The 19,562-nt window shown below is 39.6% G+C and overlaps 1 protein-coding gene across 1 annotated transcript in view; it reads left to right on the top strand.

Moving 5' to 3' along the window:
- Positions 1-19,562, top strand: part of DAAM (disheveled-associated activator of morphogenesis-like protein) — a 44,619-nt gene that overhangs the window by 14,709 nt on the left and 10,348 nt on the right. The window contains exon 2 of the mRNA XM_014354539.2: positions 17,501-17,614. Coding sequence (XP_014210025.2) covers positions 17,501-17,614 — 114 coding nt within the window. The remainder of the gene's footprint in view (positions 1-17,500; positions 17,615-19,562) is intronic.

The raw sequence follows: 19,562 nt of genomic DNA, 5'->3' as shown, positions 1-19,562 counted from the left end.
AATTTAAATTTCCTTCTGATAGTGTGATAAAAAAAAATAAGTGGCTCGAAGCAATTATGAGACCAACATTTTTGCCGCTCCCAAGTCATGGCTTACCTGTCCACGAGTTCTGCTTTTCTTTCACTGACTCTTGCTCCTTTCCCTTTTAAAAGCTTTTTCAATTCTGAAACTTTTAAGCTCCCATAATATTCTTTCTTGTCTTCCTTATTCATTTCAAAATTTCAAATATTGCGCTTTACCACTACACTTTAATTTCCTATGTACATACAATGCTGAAAAGTAATGTTGTGTGAGTGAGACGGCCATGACAGCCGCGACGTGCCCTGGCGCCATCTGATTCAAGCTTGACGGTAAAAGAGCCTCATACGCTTATCATTTGCGTTTGGTCGGATGAAGAAAAAAAAAAAAAAGAAAGGGTTACGCAACTCTCTCGCGGCCAGAGAACTGCACAAAGAGAGAGAGAAAGGTGTAGCGTTACCCACGATATTCGGCGTATACAATTGGCGCGGCTGTGTATGCTAATTTAACTTTGGGTGAAAAATAATTTACCACCGCAAATGTATACCTATCAGTGTGGTTTGGCCATTGCGTGGTAACGATTGTCGTGGTTTTTCGGCATTCCAAACTTTTAAATGTAAAACAAAAAAAAAACAAATATCACTTAATGTAACCATATCCTGCATTGTAAATGAATTGCGATTGATTACCACCGAATAGCTGGTTTTTATGGCCACACCAACGAATCTTTGTTTCTTTCACTTGTGGTCTGTAAATAAATTTGTTGGGAAAGAAATGGTCATGCACGTTAGATATTTTATTGAAATGTACAACGTTTAATGTCTTATCTAATAATTTCTCTTTAAATAAGACGTTTGTTCATTATTTCAACCTTTACTAAAGTTTGGATTTACATTTTTTTCGCCTCAAGGTTACAAAATAATTAAACTTAATTTAAAAATGTAAAATTCATGCATTTTTATTTTTGAATGACACGTGCCTATGTCATATTCACTCATTAGTCACATAGACGGAAGTTGCAGCAGAGTAAAATACATCGGTATTGCGAAAACCCCACGATTAAAATACATTACCTCAGCGTTCGATTTTTCTTCCATTGCAAGGCCTCCTTGGCAAACGAGCGAAACATACCTTCATATACGCACAAATCGCGAGTACAAACTTGAATGAAAGAAAGGAAAAAAAAAATTCTCTCAACCACCGAAGCGATGACGCGACGCTCGAACAACAGCTGCTACGTTGGAGTTCATCGACGCCGACGTGCATCGCGAAGCACCGATTCGGACGATTGACTGTAAGTGGCTGACCGATCGAAACGAATAATCATCACCGACGGGGTTTAATGCACGATAATTCCCACTATCCTACCTATACTATGTATTGATGAACTTGGACTCTATGATATTATGCTCGCGTTCACCTGACGGAAATGCAAACAGTCACCGGTATACAAGAATTTCGACTCTCATTGCCGCGTCACTGGGTTTTAACAGCCGTACATATTACAAGAGTCGGTGGATAGGTGTACTTTCTTCCATCATCACTTTTTCCCCGGTGTATGCATCGGAATGACGTTGTTAATGAGTATCGAAAGTAGTGCTCATCGGTCCGTTTCTCCAAGAGTTGGATGTGTTTTGTATGGTTTTTCGAAACTTTCCGATGGAGAGTAAAGTTCATCCGCGCTGTGCTTCAAAGAAAGAGAGGAGATAATGGTATAGGTGCGCGACAAACCGTACATACACGCGTTATTTCATGTGCAGTTGATGAGATTAATGGCTTGTTTATTGGATGCGTCAAGATGGAGGTTGGACATCAATTTTTTTCTTTTTTTTTTTTTCATCCTGTAAGATCTTGAGTTGTGAGCTACGCTTTCTTCCATTTTGCTCTTACTCGTAGAAGTTTTGTTGAAACCGTGCTTAAAAAATTACTCAATAAAATATGTCATCCGACGTTGACTATGGAATCTCATAGTACGATGTACCTACAACCAGCTGTCCTGTCAGCTTTGAAATACGTTGTTCATAGTATGATTTATCATACGTTAAATACATATCCATACTTTTTGCAATAATTTTTTTTTACGAACAACTTATTGGCGTGCTTGTAATTGTTTTTCATATGAAGAATTTATGAAGTAAAAAATTTCTTTATTTACGTAACCTGTGCTTTAACAGTCGGTTGTAATAATAAAATAGACAATTGAATAAACGATGGATGAACGAGTATACGTTATTCTGCACACAAAAAATCCTCCTTTAGCATAGCATCGATTTATAATGAACATATTATCGGAATTTCGATTTGATCGACTCCATCTATTAGCTGCTGGGGCCATTTTGCGTAATTGGACCGTAAAGTAGCTCCGGATGGATGGCACTTGCGTGCCAAAAACTGTTTTCCCTACCGAGGGCACACCTGACTCTAAAAAATGGCATCGCAGTACCCTGAGGCCACAAAATAGCCCCAGAGGGACGATGGCACTTTCGTGACGAAAACTACCGTTAATCAAATTTAGTTCAACGGCGTTGCAAGTAAATATAATCTCTTACAATTCATTGATAAAGGCATGATTCATTCAAGCATCACAATACTCTAGAAGCCAATTGTACAAAAAACTGTTAAATGGACGTCCATTGACAAAAATTAATTACTTTGTATCAATTTTCTTTCGTCATCCAAACATTCCGTAAAATCATATTACAAAAATTCGAAGGGTTGCGCACTTTGAAGTCTTGAAGTTCTAAAAAACGTCTAAAGTATTTTAGAGACTTTATAAGTATTTGAAAGACTTTGAATGACAAAACCTTGAAAAGTTGAAATAAAGTTGTGGCTCGTATCCACTGTATGACTTTTCTTTATTGCATGGAGAAACATGTTATTTACTTTTGATATTTCTATTCATGCAACACTAAAATATTATTTTACAAATGATTTGTTTTATGATCAAAATATAAATTTTGTTATCATCTCAAATAGCGGTACTAGACAGTTTCATATCCCTACTCGCACCAAGGCTGATCTTAATAAAATGTTATTTACTTACGTGTGGTAATTTTACAAAATGATTTATATAGAATAGGGCACTGCTATTAAATAAATTTTACAGGACGATTTTTCTAAATACATCAAGAAAAATAATACAAGCCACAGACGATTCACGTACATCTCGATGAGAGCACCTCTAATCATAAAATCAACGACCCCCGAGCTCCCCGATCTTGACCTTCACCATGAAACTGAGCAGCTCACGTTTGACCAGCTCTTCAGTCCAACCGTAGATAAGATCTAGGAAAAAAAAATAAATCAAACAAAACAGAAGATCGTCTATCTCGCCACGACTACAAGAATGGGAGCATCATATTATCGTCACTTGAAACGTTTCCACTTCTGTATGCTCTCTCACGTATTACTTCTTGTTACCTTGAATTTGTGCCAAGCGTCACCGCGAGCGTGAGGAATAAGTAACGATGGAATCTAATGGTTTCCTCCAAGTGTAAAAGATGCGACCTACTCATTAGAAATGCACATGCTGAATCATCCGGTGCGTGTGCGTGCATCTCATCGTCATCACCATACGCGCATGTCTCTCACTTTTGGCTCACTTTCTTGCGCGTCGTGCGATATTTTGTGCCGCTTACCTGTACATATACGAGTCTTAGTTTATGCGAATAATTGTGTCAACGTGTATGGATTAATCGATGGAAAGATCATTTATGTCCCCTCTGCGAATGAGAAATGAAACACGTGACGATGACAAATCACACGAAAGTTCGAGTAAACGTAACAATCGTGCCAATTTTCGAGACGAAAAGCTTTTATTTTTCTTGACCAAGACGTAGATACCCCTGAGAGTGTCCTCTTAAACCTCATCGTGACGTACAAAAAATTTAATAAAACCAACGTCGAACGTCTTGAAGGATCATCGAATGGTACCAACCATCCTCGTTCTTCGCTTCAACGATTCCTCATACTATTTTCTTGAAGATGACAAACGCCTAGTCTGAGCCAGGTGTCACTAAAGCGCACATCGCGTTGAAAATCTCGCACGTTGTACATACATCACGCGAAAAGATGGCAATGGTCGACGGGACGGGAAGATTCCGTCCAATTCAGCTTTCTTCCACGCGCCGGCGAAAGGTCGTCGCGGCCGATCGAGCCCGATAATTAGAAACTAATCGGGCCTGATGACTCCTCGGCCCGGGCGATCGACTGCACCCTGGGACTGTTGACCCAGTGTAACACTTTCACGCCATGGACGTGGTTATTATACGGCTTGCCTTTCGTTCCGCCAGTCCCTCGCCGATGTGTATTGACGCGCTGTGTGTACGCGCGAGAGTGTGCAATCCAGTTGCCATTTGTCAATGGAGCCCGGTGGTTTTGGTGCTCAGTGGCCGGTGGGTATAGGTGATACAGCCTATACATACTTTGTCTGAGGTAATTAATTATTTGGAGAGCACTTTTTCTTGACTTTTATGGTCGCAATTGGGTGTTCTGTAAGACTTTCAATTACCGATGATAAAAAGTCCAAAGCCATTTCGGGACTTTCGAGTACTTTTAGCGGCCTTTTCAAAGATTTTCGAGTCTTTGTACGCCTTTCGATCAATAATTACCAGGTGCAAAGACATCTTTAAGGATACAAACCGGCTGTTGTGCGTATACCAGTTTTGTACACCCCTGCAACCTTTACAGTAAAATTTTGTTTTAATCCTTGATTACAAATTAAGGATTTTTTATTTTATTAAATTTGTCGTTGTAAACCCTGGAATGACAGAACTCCCACCAATAAATTTGAGAAGAAAAAGTATTATGGTATCTCCCTTTACCCAGCCATCGATACTCGATTTTTTTGCTTCTTTCCGTCAATCGGAATCCGATTTTTCGATCGGATAAGAATTTCGTATACGGGCAGTGGGTGAAACTCAACTGCTAATAATATTCTCTGGTAATGAACTTCCGAGATCAAGGGTTTTTTTTCTCGATCAGACAGTACCCTGTTAGATAATCGTTGCTTAGGAAATCGATTTTTGGTCTCGTGCCTTCGCATGCGTTTATACCTTACGTAGCTTAGGGAACATTCACGATTTACAGTCACAACTCGGAGTTTTTTCAGATGTTGATTTGAAAAAATTAATCTCAAAGCTAGAAATTAATAAACTGCAATTCATGACGTTACGTAACAAATGCACAATAGAGAGTTATTGGGATCGACGCGTCGAAAAACATTTCCAAAGTTCCTTGCTTGCGTAACATTTTTCACAAAATTTTCAGTTCTAATCAGCGAGATGTATTTCAGGCTAACGAAAAAAAAAAAAAAAAAAAAAAAAAAAGAAAAAAAGAAAAAAAAACAACATCAAAACACAAACCACGCGAATTTTTTTAATCCTGGCGTGAAACATGTTATGTACGTACAGCCGATTTTTTGCTGATCCAACGCAGTGCACGGAGATCCTATCTCCGAAATTTTACGACGCTCGCAAGGCATTAATCTAAATTCACGAGGGTCCTTGGGGGGCCCCACTTACTTTTGTCGCGTTGCTTGTCGTAGAAAGTATACATACGATCGGCTCTCAAAGCAGCATCGAAATCGTTACGAAGTGAAGCTTTAAAAAACACGGGAATCGGTGAAACCGATCTCTTCTCTTTTTCTCCGGAACTCGGTGTGGTCGTCAGATTCAAAACACCGTGGAGGCCTGATCCATAAAGATATCGTTTCTAATTTGGCGATGTGATGGAAGAAAAATTCTAAAGAATAAAAAAATTTTGAGTCGGTAATCGATACTTTGTTATCTCAATGATGCATCGTAACGTAGAATTTTTATGCGTGGGTTCTCTCGGAACGTGAGAATTTTGACGATGGCGAGTTCCGACAAAAAAGTGAGGATTGCAATCACGGATCAAACGGTGAACCGATTTTCTTTAGGCTCACACAGAAATTTAGTCGAAATTTGCCACAAACGTCATTACACGTGCTCTCCGCATCCCGATAATCCCGAAAGCGCGTGTACACCGACAAAAATCTAGTTCAACCGTGTACGCCTTTTCGTGCAGGGTTTTATTACTTTCTAGCCAGTACATGCCCCTCGTATCTGTATATCGAGCACCTTCGTTTTCACGCTCTCTCTCTCGCTTTACGAGTGTGGTGTGTCTCTTTTCTCGATGGTCACAACCGGTTTCGCCGATGCCGATCGTCACCTGATGGTCCCGATTTACATGCGACCCTTTCATTTTTCTTTTTTCTGAACTCGCTTAATGAAAATAGAAGAGAAGAAAGTCCGCAAGCGTAAGCACGGGAGAGCACCAGTGACACGAGCATCAAATGTCTAGAAGACTTGTGCGCAAAACAATTGATTTTTGTTCTCCAGAAATAATTTATATGTTTGGGAAAATGTGCAAGAGACCAGTCTTATGTATCCTTTTAAAGGTTTTAGGGTTAGCAAGTGGAAGATTAAACGAAGGATTGCAGAGATGCAAGACTTTGAGGATTTTTTTAAGTAATTCAAAGTCATTTGCAGTTATGCACGGACTTGATAATCATTTTTGAATTTTGGAAAAGTCTCTGACAGTTGTTTTAAGCTATCAGAAGTCATTAAAATTTCAGTTCACATGTATGATTGTACGACTTTTAGCGAGAGGCTGCACCCGAGTTCATCGAAAGCTTCAAATATTTTTAGATGATTATAAAATCTTTCAAACAACGTTTAAAGTCTTTTGGAGACTCTTAAGGACTTTCAAATTGATTGCATGGCTTTGAAGGAATTTAAAACTCTTTTTTTTCCCCTGACTTTCTGAGAGCACGGCTCCTTCGATTTTTTGGGTGTGCGAGCACTTTATTTTTCACGCAACCGGAGTCTTTAATTTCGTCGGCGTTTCCGTGAAAAATACATCGAGATACATCAGCGAGATTTTCGACTCCAAATCCCTCTGAAATCAGTCTCGGGGTATCTCGACGGTGTTAAAGCGTGTAATACAAGCCGAGTCGATGAGTCATAAATTTCGAGTCGTGGCGAACGAGGGATTAAATGGTGAACGTTGATAGCAGCATTTTTTTCGATACCACGTCTTCATGAGATCGAGAGGAATTTAAAAAAAAGGGTTGAACTTTCCAGCGAAAAAATATCGGTTATGCAATTCGTTTTGTTTTCAGACCAGTTTTTTCGGGAGTGGCGATTATGCGATTTTGAGAGTGAAAGGTGATGTTTTTTAATTGCAAGTGAAGGAGAAAACACCAAAGTCTTTTTTCACGCATTTTATCTTAATACTTTTTATCGTACTCCAGAAACCCTTAATTAGTGGAAAAAAATCGTAATTTGCTGATTCTTTTGAAAATGAGAGAAAGTCTCATTGTGCCAATTCAAACATTTTTTTAAGCTTCATTCAACACACAAATAAAGATATGCAATTCCACCCACCGAGAACTCGTTTCTGATGTAAAATTGATAATTCAAAAGCCTGCCATTGTTGTTACAGACATAAATTCTTTGAAAACTTGACAAAAAAAAGAAAAAAAAAAAAAAAAGGAAGCAAATCAAGCTGCTCAGACATGGTAAAAATAATCGCGACAATTTGTGCTCCGCACGAGCGCGATGATAAATTAAAATATCAGCGATCAAAAGGGACACCATCCAATCTTACTCGTATGCATTACATTATACAAACCACATATCACACAATAGCATTCCTCGAACAATTAACGGCGAGAGTGGGGGGGGGGAAAGGGGGTAATAATAAATAAATAACCTGCCCGAGCTGTTGGCACGAGCGTGGGTAGCAGCAGGCACGTAGGTGGATAAGCTTACACGTGTCCACCGTATAATCTGTGAGAGCATTAGTATTCGCATCGATGTGCATATATGTATACTCGTCCGCGACTAGCTCGAGGGGTGGCTCTTTTATTTTATTGCGCGGTGCATACGTACCTCAGGTAACTCGTTTGGAAGTATCAGATAGTTGGCACAGAGAGATTTTAAGCGACACGCCTCGGCACTTACCACCTCTAATTCGATCTCTAATTAGAGACACGCTTTATCGCACCACTACCTTGTATGCGACACAAAAAAGGAATTTGCTCACACGCCGATGTGTGAGTGTCTCTTTTTTTGAATCTACAGCCATACACATGCGTGAGGTGTACAACAATGGTGCTTTAATAATGAGGCTATGAAAATTTATATCCTCTTGTCGCCGCGGCTCGACTCGAGCGATTGATCGAGGAATTCATGTACAGCGTTGGGCTTTACCGTCGCAACGAGAGGGACAGAGAACGAGGGAAGGGAATAATTTTCGATATGATAATGAAGGTGTCTGTCTCCCTCTCTCTTTCTCTTTCTAGCCGTGGATAATATGATTTAATTGCCGACTTATCGGAGATGGAAAAAGTGTACTTTTTCTTTATGGGTGTAAGTTGTTTGTTGATACAAGTGATTTGTATTTAAGTATTGTTTTTTTTTCAATTTGAAATGACAAATGATTATACGTAATGCGTTGATGCAATAAGTTGTATGGTTTTTCTGATGAAAATATTGTTGTATCGGAATGAGTTGGTTTAAAAGCGAAGCGAATTTGAGAAAAAGTGTAAAATGGAATTTTTGTGGAAAACAGTATTTGGTTGCGTAAAAATAATTTTATATTGAAAGCTTAGGCTGATTTCACCGAGCTACACTTGTGTGTAGACACGGTCAAGGTTATGCATCACGAAAAAAGTGTGAGGAGCAAAAAATGAAAATAATCTGCCCTCAAGTATCGGTCAATTAAAATCATTTGCGTGCAGAGTGCACTCTTTTCTTCTACTCCAAGCAGTTGCACAGTTTCAACAATGTACCATTTCATAGTCTAATTGGCTGCGGATGGACGTTTTCCCGGCGACTCGGAAAATATCTCCGGCCGCGGAATAATGGGCGATCGGCCGCTCCGCGCATGATAATTTTAATGAGGCCCTGCGCCGGAGAGGAGACCCGCTGTAAATCGTCGTCGAGGCAGCTTTCGGGAAACCTTGACGATCTCGGCCATGGATCACAGCTACTGTAGTGCTCTGGGACGGGTCTCCACCTGTCCACTGTGTTTCCTCGCGGCCGGAGATCGGTAAGCCGATTCCCGCGGGGACTTTGGAGACACGTCGTCGCCCGCAAATTTTCAGTATTCCTCGTGCGTTAACTAATCGACTGCCGGTTCTTTCTCACGAGGCTTGTTACCGAGTGTGGGGCGATCGGCGCGTGTGTTTTGGAAGAGGATGGAAAAAAAAAGGGTCGCGGAGAAATCGGCACTTGGTCGTCGTGCTTTCGCGTGTGAAAACCATACACCGGGCGAGGTTGTTGATTTACGCGCTGGACTCGATATTTTCGCTTTTATGATCGGTATACCCTGGACCGTACACGCGAAAAAAGAAGAAAAAAAAAAGGAACCGTTAGGGCGATTGTTTGTGATTTATTCGAGTGCCGCGCCAAGGAATTGAGCCATTGACGCTGCGTGGACGTTGCTTAATGGCGTTGAGATTTATTGCGGGGGGAGATCGGTAGAACTGCATTTACTTTTTGATTTTGTTTCATGTAGGGCTTTGCGGAATCGGTATATGGTTTAATGTGATGTGTGGCTTGACTTTTTTTTGTTGTTGTCGAATGGCACGCTGTACTGGGATCATAAACAGTTTTGAGATACTTTATAATGTTGCAACGCGGGTAAGTCTAGTTTTCTGATTTTCAGACGGTGAAAAGTATTCATCGGGTTTAGGATCGGTCAGGCTGTAAACAATTTATTTTTCCTTCTTTTCGGGAAACAAATTTCTCTTCTCGTCGAACCCAAAGTTTATCCTGACGAAAATTTAAATTATCTCGGGTAAAAAACACGCGAAAGCCAAACCTCCCCCGCCCCCCATCTTAAACGCATAAAACGAGCTATCCACTGCGTAAAAATCTAATCTCCTTGACCAACGCTGCGCGTGCAACGTCGGCCTCTGATTATTTCCTCGTGCGCAACCACACACGGACGCAAGTGTATATATAATATAACACCCGAGCAAGCATCACTTTCGATTTCGAAAATCACGACGCGCGTCCGAGTCAATAAAGAAAAATCTCCCCCTTGGGCCGCTCTCACGGTGGAAATCCCCGCGAGTGAAATCAATTATGAAACTATCGCGCGCCTTTGGGACGTTTTAATGGGCTGATGGAAATTTGAGAAAACGCGTGCGCATAAAACACGCGCCGCACAGCTCGGGGAAGTGGATGTATATATTTACGATTTTCAAACGTGCACAACAGAGCGTATGTGTATAGCCAGCGTGTCCGACACTGTCCATTGAACGCGAGGGGCTTCGATTGTCCGTCCCGAGGATCGCTGATGTGAAACTTGGTGTATTATCGCCGTGCGCACACGTCAAAGGATGCAAATCACGGGAAGTAAAAAACATCATTCGGGAAAAGGGAAACCGGGCAAACGCTGTTTTTTGCGATTCAAAAAGCGAAAGCTCCGAGGTGCCTTTATCTCCCGATTTTGCGCTAGATTCGCGAGAATTGTCGTTTCTCTTCGCCGAAGCGAGCGATCAATTACCCACTTTCTTGATTACGGTGCGTTACCGCTTCGTTATCGTTACCGAGTTCTTATCACCATACCGATCTTGGTTCCAGCTGTAGTGCGGGTGTAGCAACGCTCTAGGCTATTACGGACTGGTTTTTCGAGTGTGTTACTCTGTAGTTCGTGTATGTATTACACACTTTGCAACAGTAGACCGATAAAATGTCGTGATGGAGCGAGGGAGGAGGAAGAGGCGAGGTTTCAAGCGTTTCCTTGAGCCACGCTTGCGTAAGTGTTGATGTTTCCGATGGTGGCGTGGTGAGGGCTTTTTTGAGAGGGGATTAGTTAAAATGTAGCGACGGATGATGAATGGGAGACCCAACGCGTACGTGAATGAAAATTAAAGGTTACTCAATACAGCGAGCGATGTCTCTTTGAAAATGAACAAGTTTTTCTCTAAACCTTGTTTTGGTTGATTATGTCATTCCTCGACTGTTTGGTCAAAAGGAGAGTCGTCGTTACCTCAGGAGATCTCGGGTTCAACAATCTAAATCTCAAATGAGAAAAGTTCTAAGATAAAATATTATGTGTTGACGATTTTTTTACTTTAATTTCAATCGGAACAGTAAAAGTTAAAGTTGGAGTCCTCAGTTTTGATAAATGAAATTTGATGAATAACACCCTCTTCGTTTATGTAATAAATATTTATATGGAGTATATAAGTCTCACATACGCGCAAGTAGCTGACAACTCTCGATGGAAATCAAGCTAGACACATCGGGCCCCAATGTACCCACGCCTACAATCGGCAGTAGCCGTCCACGCGCACGTGCACACTTTATCCGCACTTTGAATCACACATAACTCCCCCCCAGCTGGCAAAGGTGTTCTCGACACGCTGTCGTACACGCGCATACCGTACAATCGTCTTTTTGCATAAATATTATGCGAGCAGGTTTTTTTTATTCGACTCGTTGCAAGACTCGTACCAGAGATAACACGCTAGGGACGAAGAATTTTCTTCCATCTCTCGCTGAAGGGAGGTTAATTTGTAGGTATCACTAGCACCCGTGATGTATTCGAAAACATCGTGTATACTTTTCGTGTCCAAGTATGGCGATCTTTCGTACGCATACAATGAAAATCGGTATCCATAGATACCGATCTGCTCTAAAAATAGAAGCTTACCGGTTCAAGAGTCGCGCAGATATCATCGCATTGGACGAAAAAAAGAGCATCCGTCAAGGAATCCGAAACGATTTCGTGTGGTACACATGCAAACACCGCTCTCGCGACTTTCTAATCCGACCAGTCCACTCCGCACATGATCGTTTCCCTTTTCGTCCCACCGAAGCTTGTGTGTTTTATTCTAGCGACGAAAACAGGGCTCCCGAAGATTATTGATTCCTGCCCTCGAGTCTCGCTGTTCCGAAAACCAGATCCAGTGGACGTTTCACCCAAGGAAAAAAAAAAAAAAAACAAAAAGAAAAAAAAGACACATCTTGGGCCCCGAAGTGCGAGAGCGCTTTTTCTGTCCTCTGAATTCTCATCGGACGCCGCGGACTTTCATCCGGTCGAAAGGCAAATTCCCGCGGGAAAGGAGGAGTGGAAATAAAACAGCATCCCTGGGGGACATTCCTTCGCGAGGAGGAAATATCGGGCGGTGAGAGAGAGAGGAAACGAACGGTGGTTTCTTGGCCGCAACAGCACTTTCCCCGGGTGCTGTTACTCCTGCTCTAAAATGTTTTTATTTAATTCTTTTTTTTTTTTTTTTTTTTAGTGTGGAGGAGAAGGTATTTTGTTGTACATGGGTGCGTAGATGCGTGAAACGCGTGGTGATCGGTAAGGTTTACGTAACCGATAGCTGGGCTTGTTGACCAAAAAATTTTTTTTCTTTTGAACGCATGTTATGCTACTTCTAAGGATCTATTTTTTTTGTAACCAATACTAATCTGAAACATCAGAAGAACAATGAAAAGGTGTAGTTTGAAAAACGGTCCTGATTGGTCATTTAGAGTCAAGTACTTGGGTCACAATACTTTTTTTTTCTTTTTTTTTTTCATCAGACCAAGTCATACTAATGTGCTCAGACTAAGGCGTGATCATTTCATTAAATTTTGAATACTTAAATAAAATTTTTTTACCTACACAAAGTTCTTCCATTTGACTGAACCAATTTATCATTTATCTCTATTCGGTACTGCAACATGGAGAAAAAATATTTTCTGATTTCTAACTAATAAAAGCAATAAATTTTAGACACGAATGTTTATTGTTAAGTATTAAAATAACAATTTCCTCTCTCGGGGTGTTTTTCGTGACATTTGGACGTTTACAGCGCCCTTGATAGGAAAAATAGCGTTTGACACACAATTTTTTGTTTGTATGACTTTTTGTTAATTGAAAATTATAAGTAGTAATGAAAAAAAAAATTGTTTAACCCCAAATAAAGCTTTACACTTGTAGCAAAAAATTACACACAACAAAAAAATTAAAAAAGTCTCCGTGTCTCAACATACGAACGCTAAGCCACTTAATATATATCGTTGCTTCTCTAATTCTCTTATAGTCGTTCGAATCATTTCATGTAAAATATCTCCAATTCCACATATAAACACCGAGAAGTCATTAAAATAGACTTTATAAAGTATAAAAGTATTCGATGGATTGATTTATATTTTTTTGCAGTCCTTGGAAGTACACTAACACTACCCAAAATCTTTCATAGAAAATAACCATGAAAACATGATAAAAATCGATCACCGATAATCTATTAATTAGGGTCGGACACCATAAGCCACTATCTACTACACATTACATAAATCCACATTTTTACCCCTAATGAAGTGTCACTCGTGCAAAAAATTAATTCGCTCGCCAACCACCGTCACTTTCTCCACACGTCCACAGTAAATGTATATACCGATACAATTAACACACATCTTTATTACAGAGAAACCTAATCGCATTATCGCAACCCCCTCCTCCCTCATATTACTCTTGAGAGCCGATTTCACATCGTCGATAGTGAAATCGTTCGCTTCGAGTCACTTCTTTTCTCACCGTTCGGCTTATGTGATTTTTGCGCAAAAAATCCAAATGATTTACGACTCTATACAACAGGCGCTTGCCATTCAATTGTACGCGCACGCAAGTGCCGGAGAAGGTACTTGTGTACCATGCGATGATTTTTAACGAGTAATACAAAAGAGACTTACAAGTGGTAGAAAACAACAATAACGTCCCAATCGTCGTGAATCGTTTTCTTTTTGCAACTCTATTTCGCTCGAGTGCAAACAATGGGCTGCGTAATTGAGCGGTACCTCTTGGAGACTAATCTTTTTTTTTTTTTTTTTTTCATCACGGTATAATGTACCGTAGACGAAAAAATTGACAAAACGCGACGTGTCTCGAGTACGTATTGCCGGTGGATCGAGTTCTTGCGGAAACGATAAAAGCATCACGTTTAAATTAATATTTTGGGACCACCCACTCGTAGAACGAGAATACAAAGTGTCTCATTGTCGTCTGTAATGTGTATGTATTTATGCGTGAATTTATAGAAACTTTTTTTTTTATTATTATTACTACATTTGTATTCAGCACGATTTATGCGGTGTAACAATGCGTGATAATTCAACGATTCCGTCTTCGACTGATTGGTATTGCCTAATGGATCATTGCTTTTTCAAGAGTTAAGTGTGCATTGATAATTAAAAATAAAAATAAGTACTTGCCTTACTGCAATGTGATTTTCTTTTAATTCGAAACAAACTAAATAGATTGTTGAGGAATAAAAAAAAATCCTCCATCATCGGCATTCAGTCTAATGTGAGACAATGCAAGTCTTCTTCGCCAATTGGTCTTCAACACCTTATTTTCGTTGATCCTCAAACATGTAGTGTATCAATTTCGTTATGGCAATCAACACGTGCGTAATTGCCACAGGGATAATTGATACTGTCTGTTGCTGATTTGTAAATTACTGTACATTAAAGTAGAATGTAAAAATAAATTTCGATTGTTTCACTCCAAATGTATGACAACGAACAATTAATATTAATGCATGAAACCCCGGATAAAAATTTTTTTATTAATTTTTTTTAAGTTTTTGACAAATGTAGTTTAGGAAGAAAAGTGGAATTAAAAAAAACTACTTTTAAATTATTTAAATTATCTGCTTAACAAAAAACTCATTAGCCATCTACATGTCATAGTTCACCTGTTCCAATGCTATGAAAAATTTAACAATCTCGAAAAGTATGTATATATGTACGCATTTTGTACGCGTATTATTTTTATACCTTTTGTTATATTTTAAATTTTCAGTTTTCGTTCGATAATTTGTAACTCTATTTCTACTACAGTTTTTCGCTTATATTTTCAATTATGTTAGTAATTTGATTTCTCAGTCTGCCTATTAAATTTTTGCTAAAGCCTAGATAATTGGAAAATGTTCTTTAATTACTTAGTCCAATTAATTTATTATTGTCATTTTGTGTAAAAATCAGTACGTTTTTCAAAATCACCACCATGTTTGAAAAACTTTAAGTTAAAAATATTTTAAACAATGATAATTTTATTCTTTGATTTTTAAATTGTTTCAAGACTATGCATAGGTCAACTTACCAGTAAAAATGGGAACTAAAAAAAAATTGCGTTTGACATAATGTTATATGATTATGTTTTATACCAGCATATTAAACATAGAACAATTTTTTTATATTAGTTTCATTGGCAACATATTTGATCGTTTACCTGAAGCTAGTAAGACTTTAAATGTAAAAACCAAACGCAAGGTCGATAGCTTCTTACACCACAATTAATTATATCACACGTGCGAACGTAGAGTTGAAAAAAAAAAAAAGAAAAATACGCTTCACGATAATGCGGGCGTGACAGAGTTGACAGACAGAGAGAGATAGTCTCGACGAAAAAAAAACGAGCATGAGTAGCGATAAGGCCACTTTTGGTCGATAAGAAGCGCCGAACTACCGTCAGCCTTCGGTTTTTTTTTTTTTTTTTTTTTTTCGTCAGTCTAAACTCTTTTCTCGAGCTCGCGTGGTCGTGTGAGCTTGAGATTTTCCTTTTTCGTGTCTACAATGTATCATCCATAAGTGAAGTGTCCGTAGTGGTTTTTACAAAAAAGCACGCAAAGTCTCACCCAAAAATTTTGTTTTAACCCACGAAACGTTTGTCCACACAAAAGTGCCAACGTAATTTGTCTTACAAAGACCCAGGATCTTTATTAGAGATGTTGAGTAGAGATCACCATCTAGGGTCGAGTATTTTTCGCGAAAGCACCTGAGGAATTCGAGGAATCCGGCGAGTAAGGTAACGCCTGCTTGTACGATCTGCTTTGATAATCCCGCACTGCCAAACCGACGAATGATTGAAAAAAAAAAAAAAAAAAGTAAAAGCACACGAGGATGCGAAAAAAAATCCAAACGCACTCACCACGGACTTTCTATGTATAAGCCGTAAAGCGCTGGCTTTCGCGCGTACGGCTCGGCTAATGACCCATTACGAGTCAATTACAGCTTCCTCGTCGCGCTATCGGCAAAAACCCATATAATCGCGTTTCACGCGCTTTGGGCCCGACCCCCTCCACCGTGTTATTTCCACGCGGCAAATGAGCTTATTAACGCGTCACGGAGTTACTTATATTTTCGTCGGATGTTTCAAAATACGAATAGTTTAACCTCGACGCAAGGTCTTGTCCGATGAATTTTGTAGTGCCATTTACTGTACACTTGCTCGTGTCTGCGATAATTTGATTTTAAAATTATTGCAACCATTGAAATTATTTTAACATTTTTACATCAGCAAAAATGACGAAACGTTAGATGAAAGGGATAAAAAAATATCAAAGTGTTTTCAGATGTATCCCATATACTGTATTCATTGAGAAAAAAAAGGGGAAAATTATTAAAATACATCAACAAATCACAACAATCCACCAAAACTATTTTTTTTTTTTTTTTTTCATCTCCTCGTAAAAAATGTCTATTTACCGCCTTTCCATCACTTTCTCTCATCGGATCGATCATCTTTTCACGAGGGGATTAAAGTTTTTCCCTTTCCTCAAAAAATCCATCCAAACAAAAACCAAAGCACTTCTAGCCATTCGCACCGGAGCGCAGCAACCGCATCGTCGGTGCAAAAAAAAAAAAAAAAAAAAAAAAAAGGCAAGGAAGGAAGAAACAGATCTGTAAATACTACCAGCGCGCGAGAGTGAAATTCGCGACTAATTATCCACGCGCTTCCTTTCTCCTCCTCCTCTGCAGCTCGGGATTTAACGCACCGCGCCGTGATTATACTCGAGGCGCAACGAAGCGCGGGAGGTTCTGTGGATTATTATTTACGCTGTGCTGGCTCGATGATGATCGCCCCGATAGCTGATTTGTTGAAGAAACCGAACGCAGAGTAACTCATAAATTCTCTATTTCATAGCTTCCTAATGGCCACTCGGTCGATTAACGACTCGGGTGTAATTTGTGCACAATAGGTTTTAGTCTGCAACTAGCACTCGTTTGGTCGTTGATGTGTTGAAAGTGTATGCACGTATATGCAATGATTGGAGCGTTTGGATTTTATTGTGTTTGAAAAGTGCAGGATTTTTCCTTACATTGTACTCATAGCACGAATTAACAACATTTTGCTGTTGGTGTGAAGAACTTTTTTCCACAAAATTCTAGAAGATAAAATTTTCTGGTCTTTGGTGTTTTTTCTCTGCACTATGGCCAGGAAGTGCTAGAAAAATTTAGTATTTGCACAACAAATCAAGCACTTTGCTAAAAGTTGAACTTAGTTTTTGTAAACTGAAACAAGAAAAGTAAAAATAATCTGATTTGCACACTTGTTTTAAAATATACTATTGTAAAATATTGTAATAAAATTAAAATCTTACGAAAACAGCCCAAGACATATATCTCAAAAAATGACAATAATGATGGTATAATTTCGGCTGTTACAGAGGATCCCGAGCTGTCCTGTCAAGGTTCACAGTCCACAGCCTCTGAAGGATTTTGTGGGCCGCTGTCAGACCATGCCATCGAGAGTAAAGAAGTCCTTTTGCGGATGCCTGCAGGTAAACATTTTTTTTGTGCTTTCGATTAAAATTTTCTCACCCAGGAATTCCCATGTGTTTTGTTGAACACGTGGAGTACAGTCAACTCGGGGTTTAGTTGAAATTTTTATTTTTTGAAGACAACAAAGTTATTAAGATTTGTTTGAACCGAGTATACACAAATTAAAGGAAAATACGAAGGGTATAGTAAAGAAATAAATTTAAAAAATTTACACGTTTTATTTTATTGTGGATTGCCAAAGATTTTTTGTCAGGTCCTATTGCAGGTTTTGCTAAGCCCTAAAGAAGATATCCGTAAGACAAATAATAAATAATAGCTCAGCTCCCAAAAATCTAGATGTTATCTTAGTTATTTTATTTGTACATTCGCTATAGTTACTAGTGCTCGTAAATAAGATATAAACCAAAAAATCGACAAATGTTCAGGTTACAAAAGTCGAGCATCTTTTTAGGTTAGAAGAGATGGATAAGTCAGCTTGGGCTTCTCAAAAAAAGTGAACGAGTTGCGTGCATGAAAATTTTTCAACTATTTTTTTTAAGGACATCTTCGATAAAACAACTGCAGAACCAGACGTTGACGTGTAAACTTACAAAAAAAAAAAAAAAAAAAAAAGAATTTGTATCGGTCAATTTGATTGACGATTTCAAAATATGGTTTCTGGAACTTTTAATCGTAGCCCCTCGTTAGCGACGTTGGGAAGGACAAGGAAATTAAAAATCGAAAGATTTAGAGATAAGACCAATAAAACGTTAGATAGCCACTCGCGTACTAACTATACTCGGGCAGACCAAACGAGCCAGGAAACACGTAGCATCTAAAAAATATTTACTCAATTTATTTCCAAAACATTGCGAGAAATCAAATAAGCAACGAAAAGCCAAGGAAACCACAGTTTTGAATATTCGTACTTTTGAGAATTCACTGCAAGACAAAAACGTCTCCAATAAGTAACTGCGTTTAAAAACAAAAAATCGGTGGGAAGGCAAACTCGTGTCCACTTCCTCGTGACATTGGTAATATCAGAAACGACTCGTCGAGTGGTCCAATGATCGGAAAAACGGGCTCGCCTCAAATCGATATCCCAACCCGCGCTTCCGTCCCATTAATATTCTCCCCCCAAACGCAAGCCACCGACGACTCGATCCAATTACGTCCCCCCGGGTACGGAGAAACGCCTTCCGCAACATAGCCTATACGCGGGGCCCTCTTTCACTTCTCAAAGGAGCGCGCGGCCGCTTGGATGTCAAAATAATAGCTCGGCAAAATCGAGGACCCGTCGATGAAACCGCAATTAATAGGCCCACGCGCTCGTGCACGCGTACGTCCGATTCACGGTCTCACTTTCACTTTGCGCGAGTGAAACTCATCGTCACTGTAGGTACACGGAGAGTTTTACGGGGATGCGCGTTTTATCCTCACCTCGTGAGCAGGTGTGATGCTTCAAACGAGCTGTTTACTCGCTCTCGCCTTTGTCTTTGTACAGCCATTTGTTGTACGCGCACCGGTGATAAATGCACGAGTGCTATATACCGTACCTTCCTCGGTCTTGGGTGTGGGAGGTACATGAAAATTATCACCACCCGGCACCGTGTTGGTATCGATGAAACTTGGTTCGGCAAATTGTCTGATTCGATGGTCGATAAGATTGTCGGTGAAATATTTCCCACACTGAGACGGAAAAAAAAAAAAAAGTGCGGCGAAGTAGAATTTTTGCATGGTTTCACAAACGACTCCCGACATATACCGAGTGGAACCAAACGTTGGAAATCGTGTCTGTGTCTCTTTGGATTTTTTTTTTCGATTTTTTTTTTTTTTCGACGAGTCGTTGGGTCCCATTCAACGTGATTTGGTCTGCTTTCGAGGAAAGGCGCACGAATCGGATCGCGTCATGATCTGGATGACGATGGCGCGCTGCTCCGTACAGACTTCCGGGTTGTCCGATAAATC

This window comes from Copidosoma floridanum, unplaced genomic scaffold (assembly GCF_036245765.1).
Source record: "Copidosoma floridanum isolate Cflo_tuat_1 unplaced genomic scaffold, Cflo_Japanese_pri ptg000006l, whole genome shotgun sequence".
Classification (NCBI taxonomy): Eukaryota; Metazoa; Arthropoda; class Insecta; order Hymenoptera; family Encyrtidae; genus Copidosoma; species Copidosoma floridanum.
Note: the sequence above shows the minus strand (reverse complement) of the source record. Positions and strands in the feature narration are given on the sequence as shown.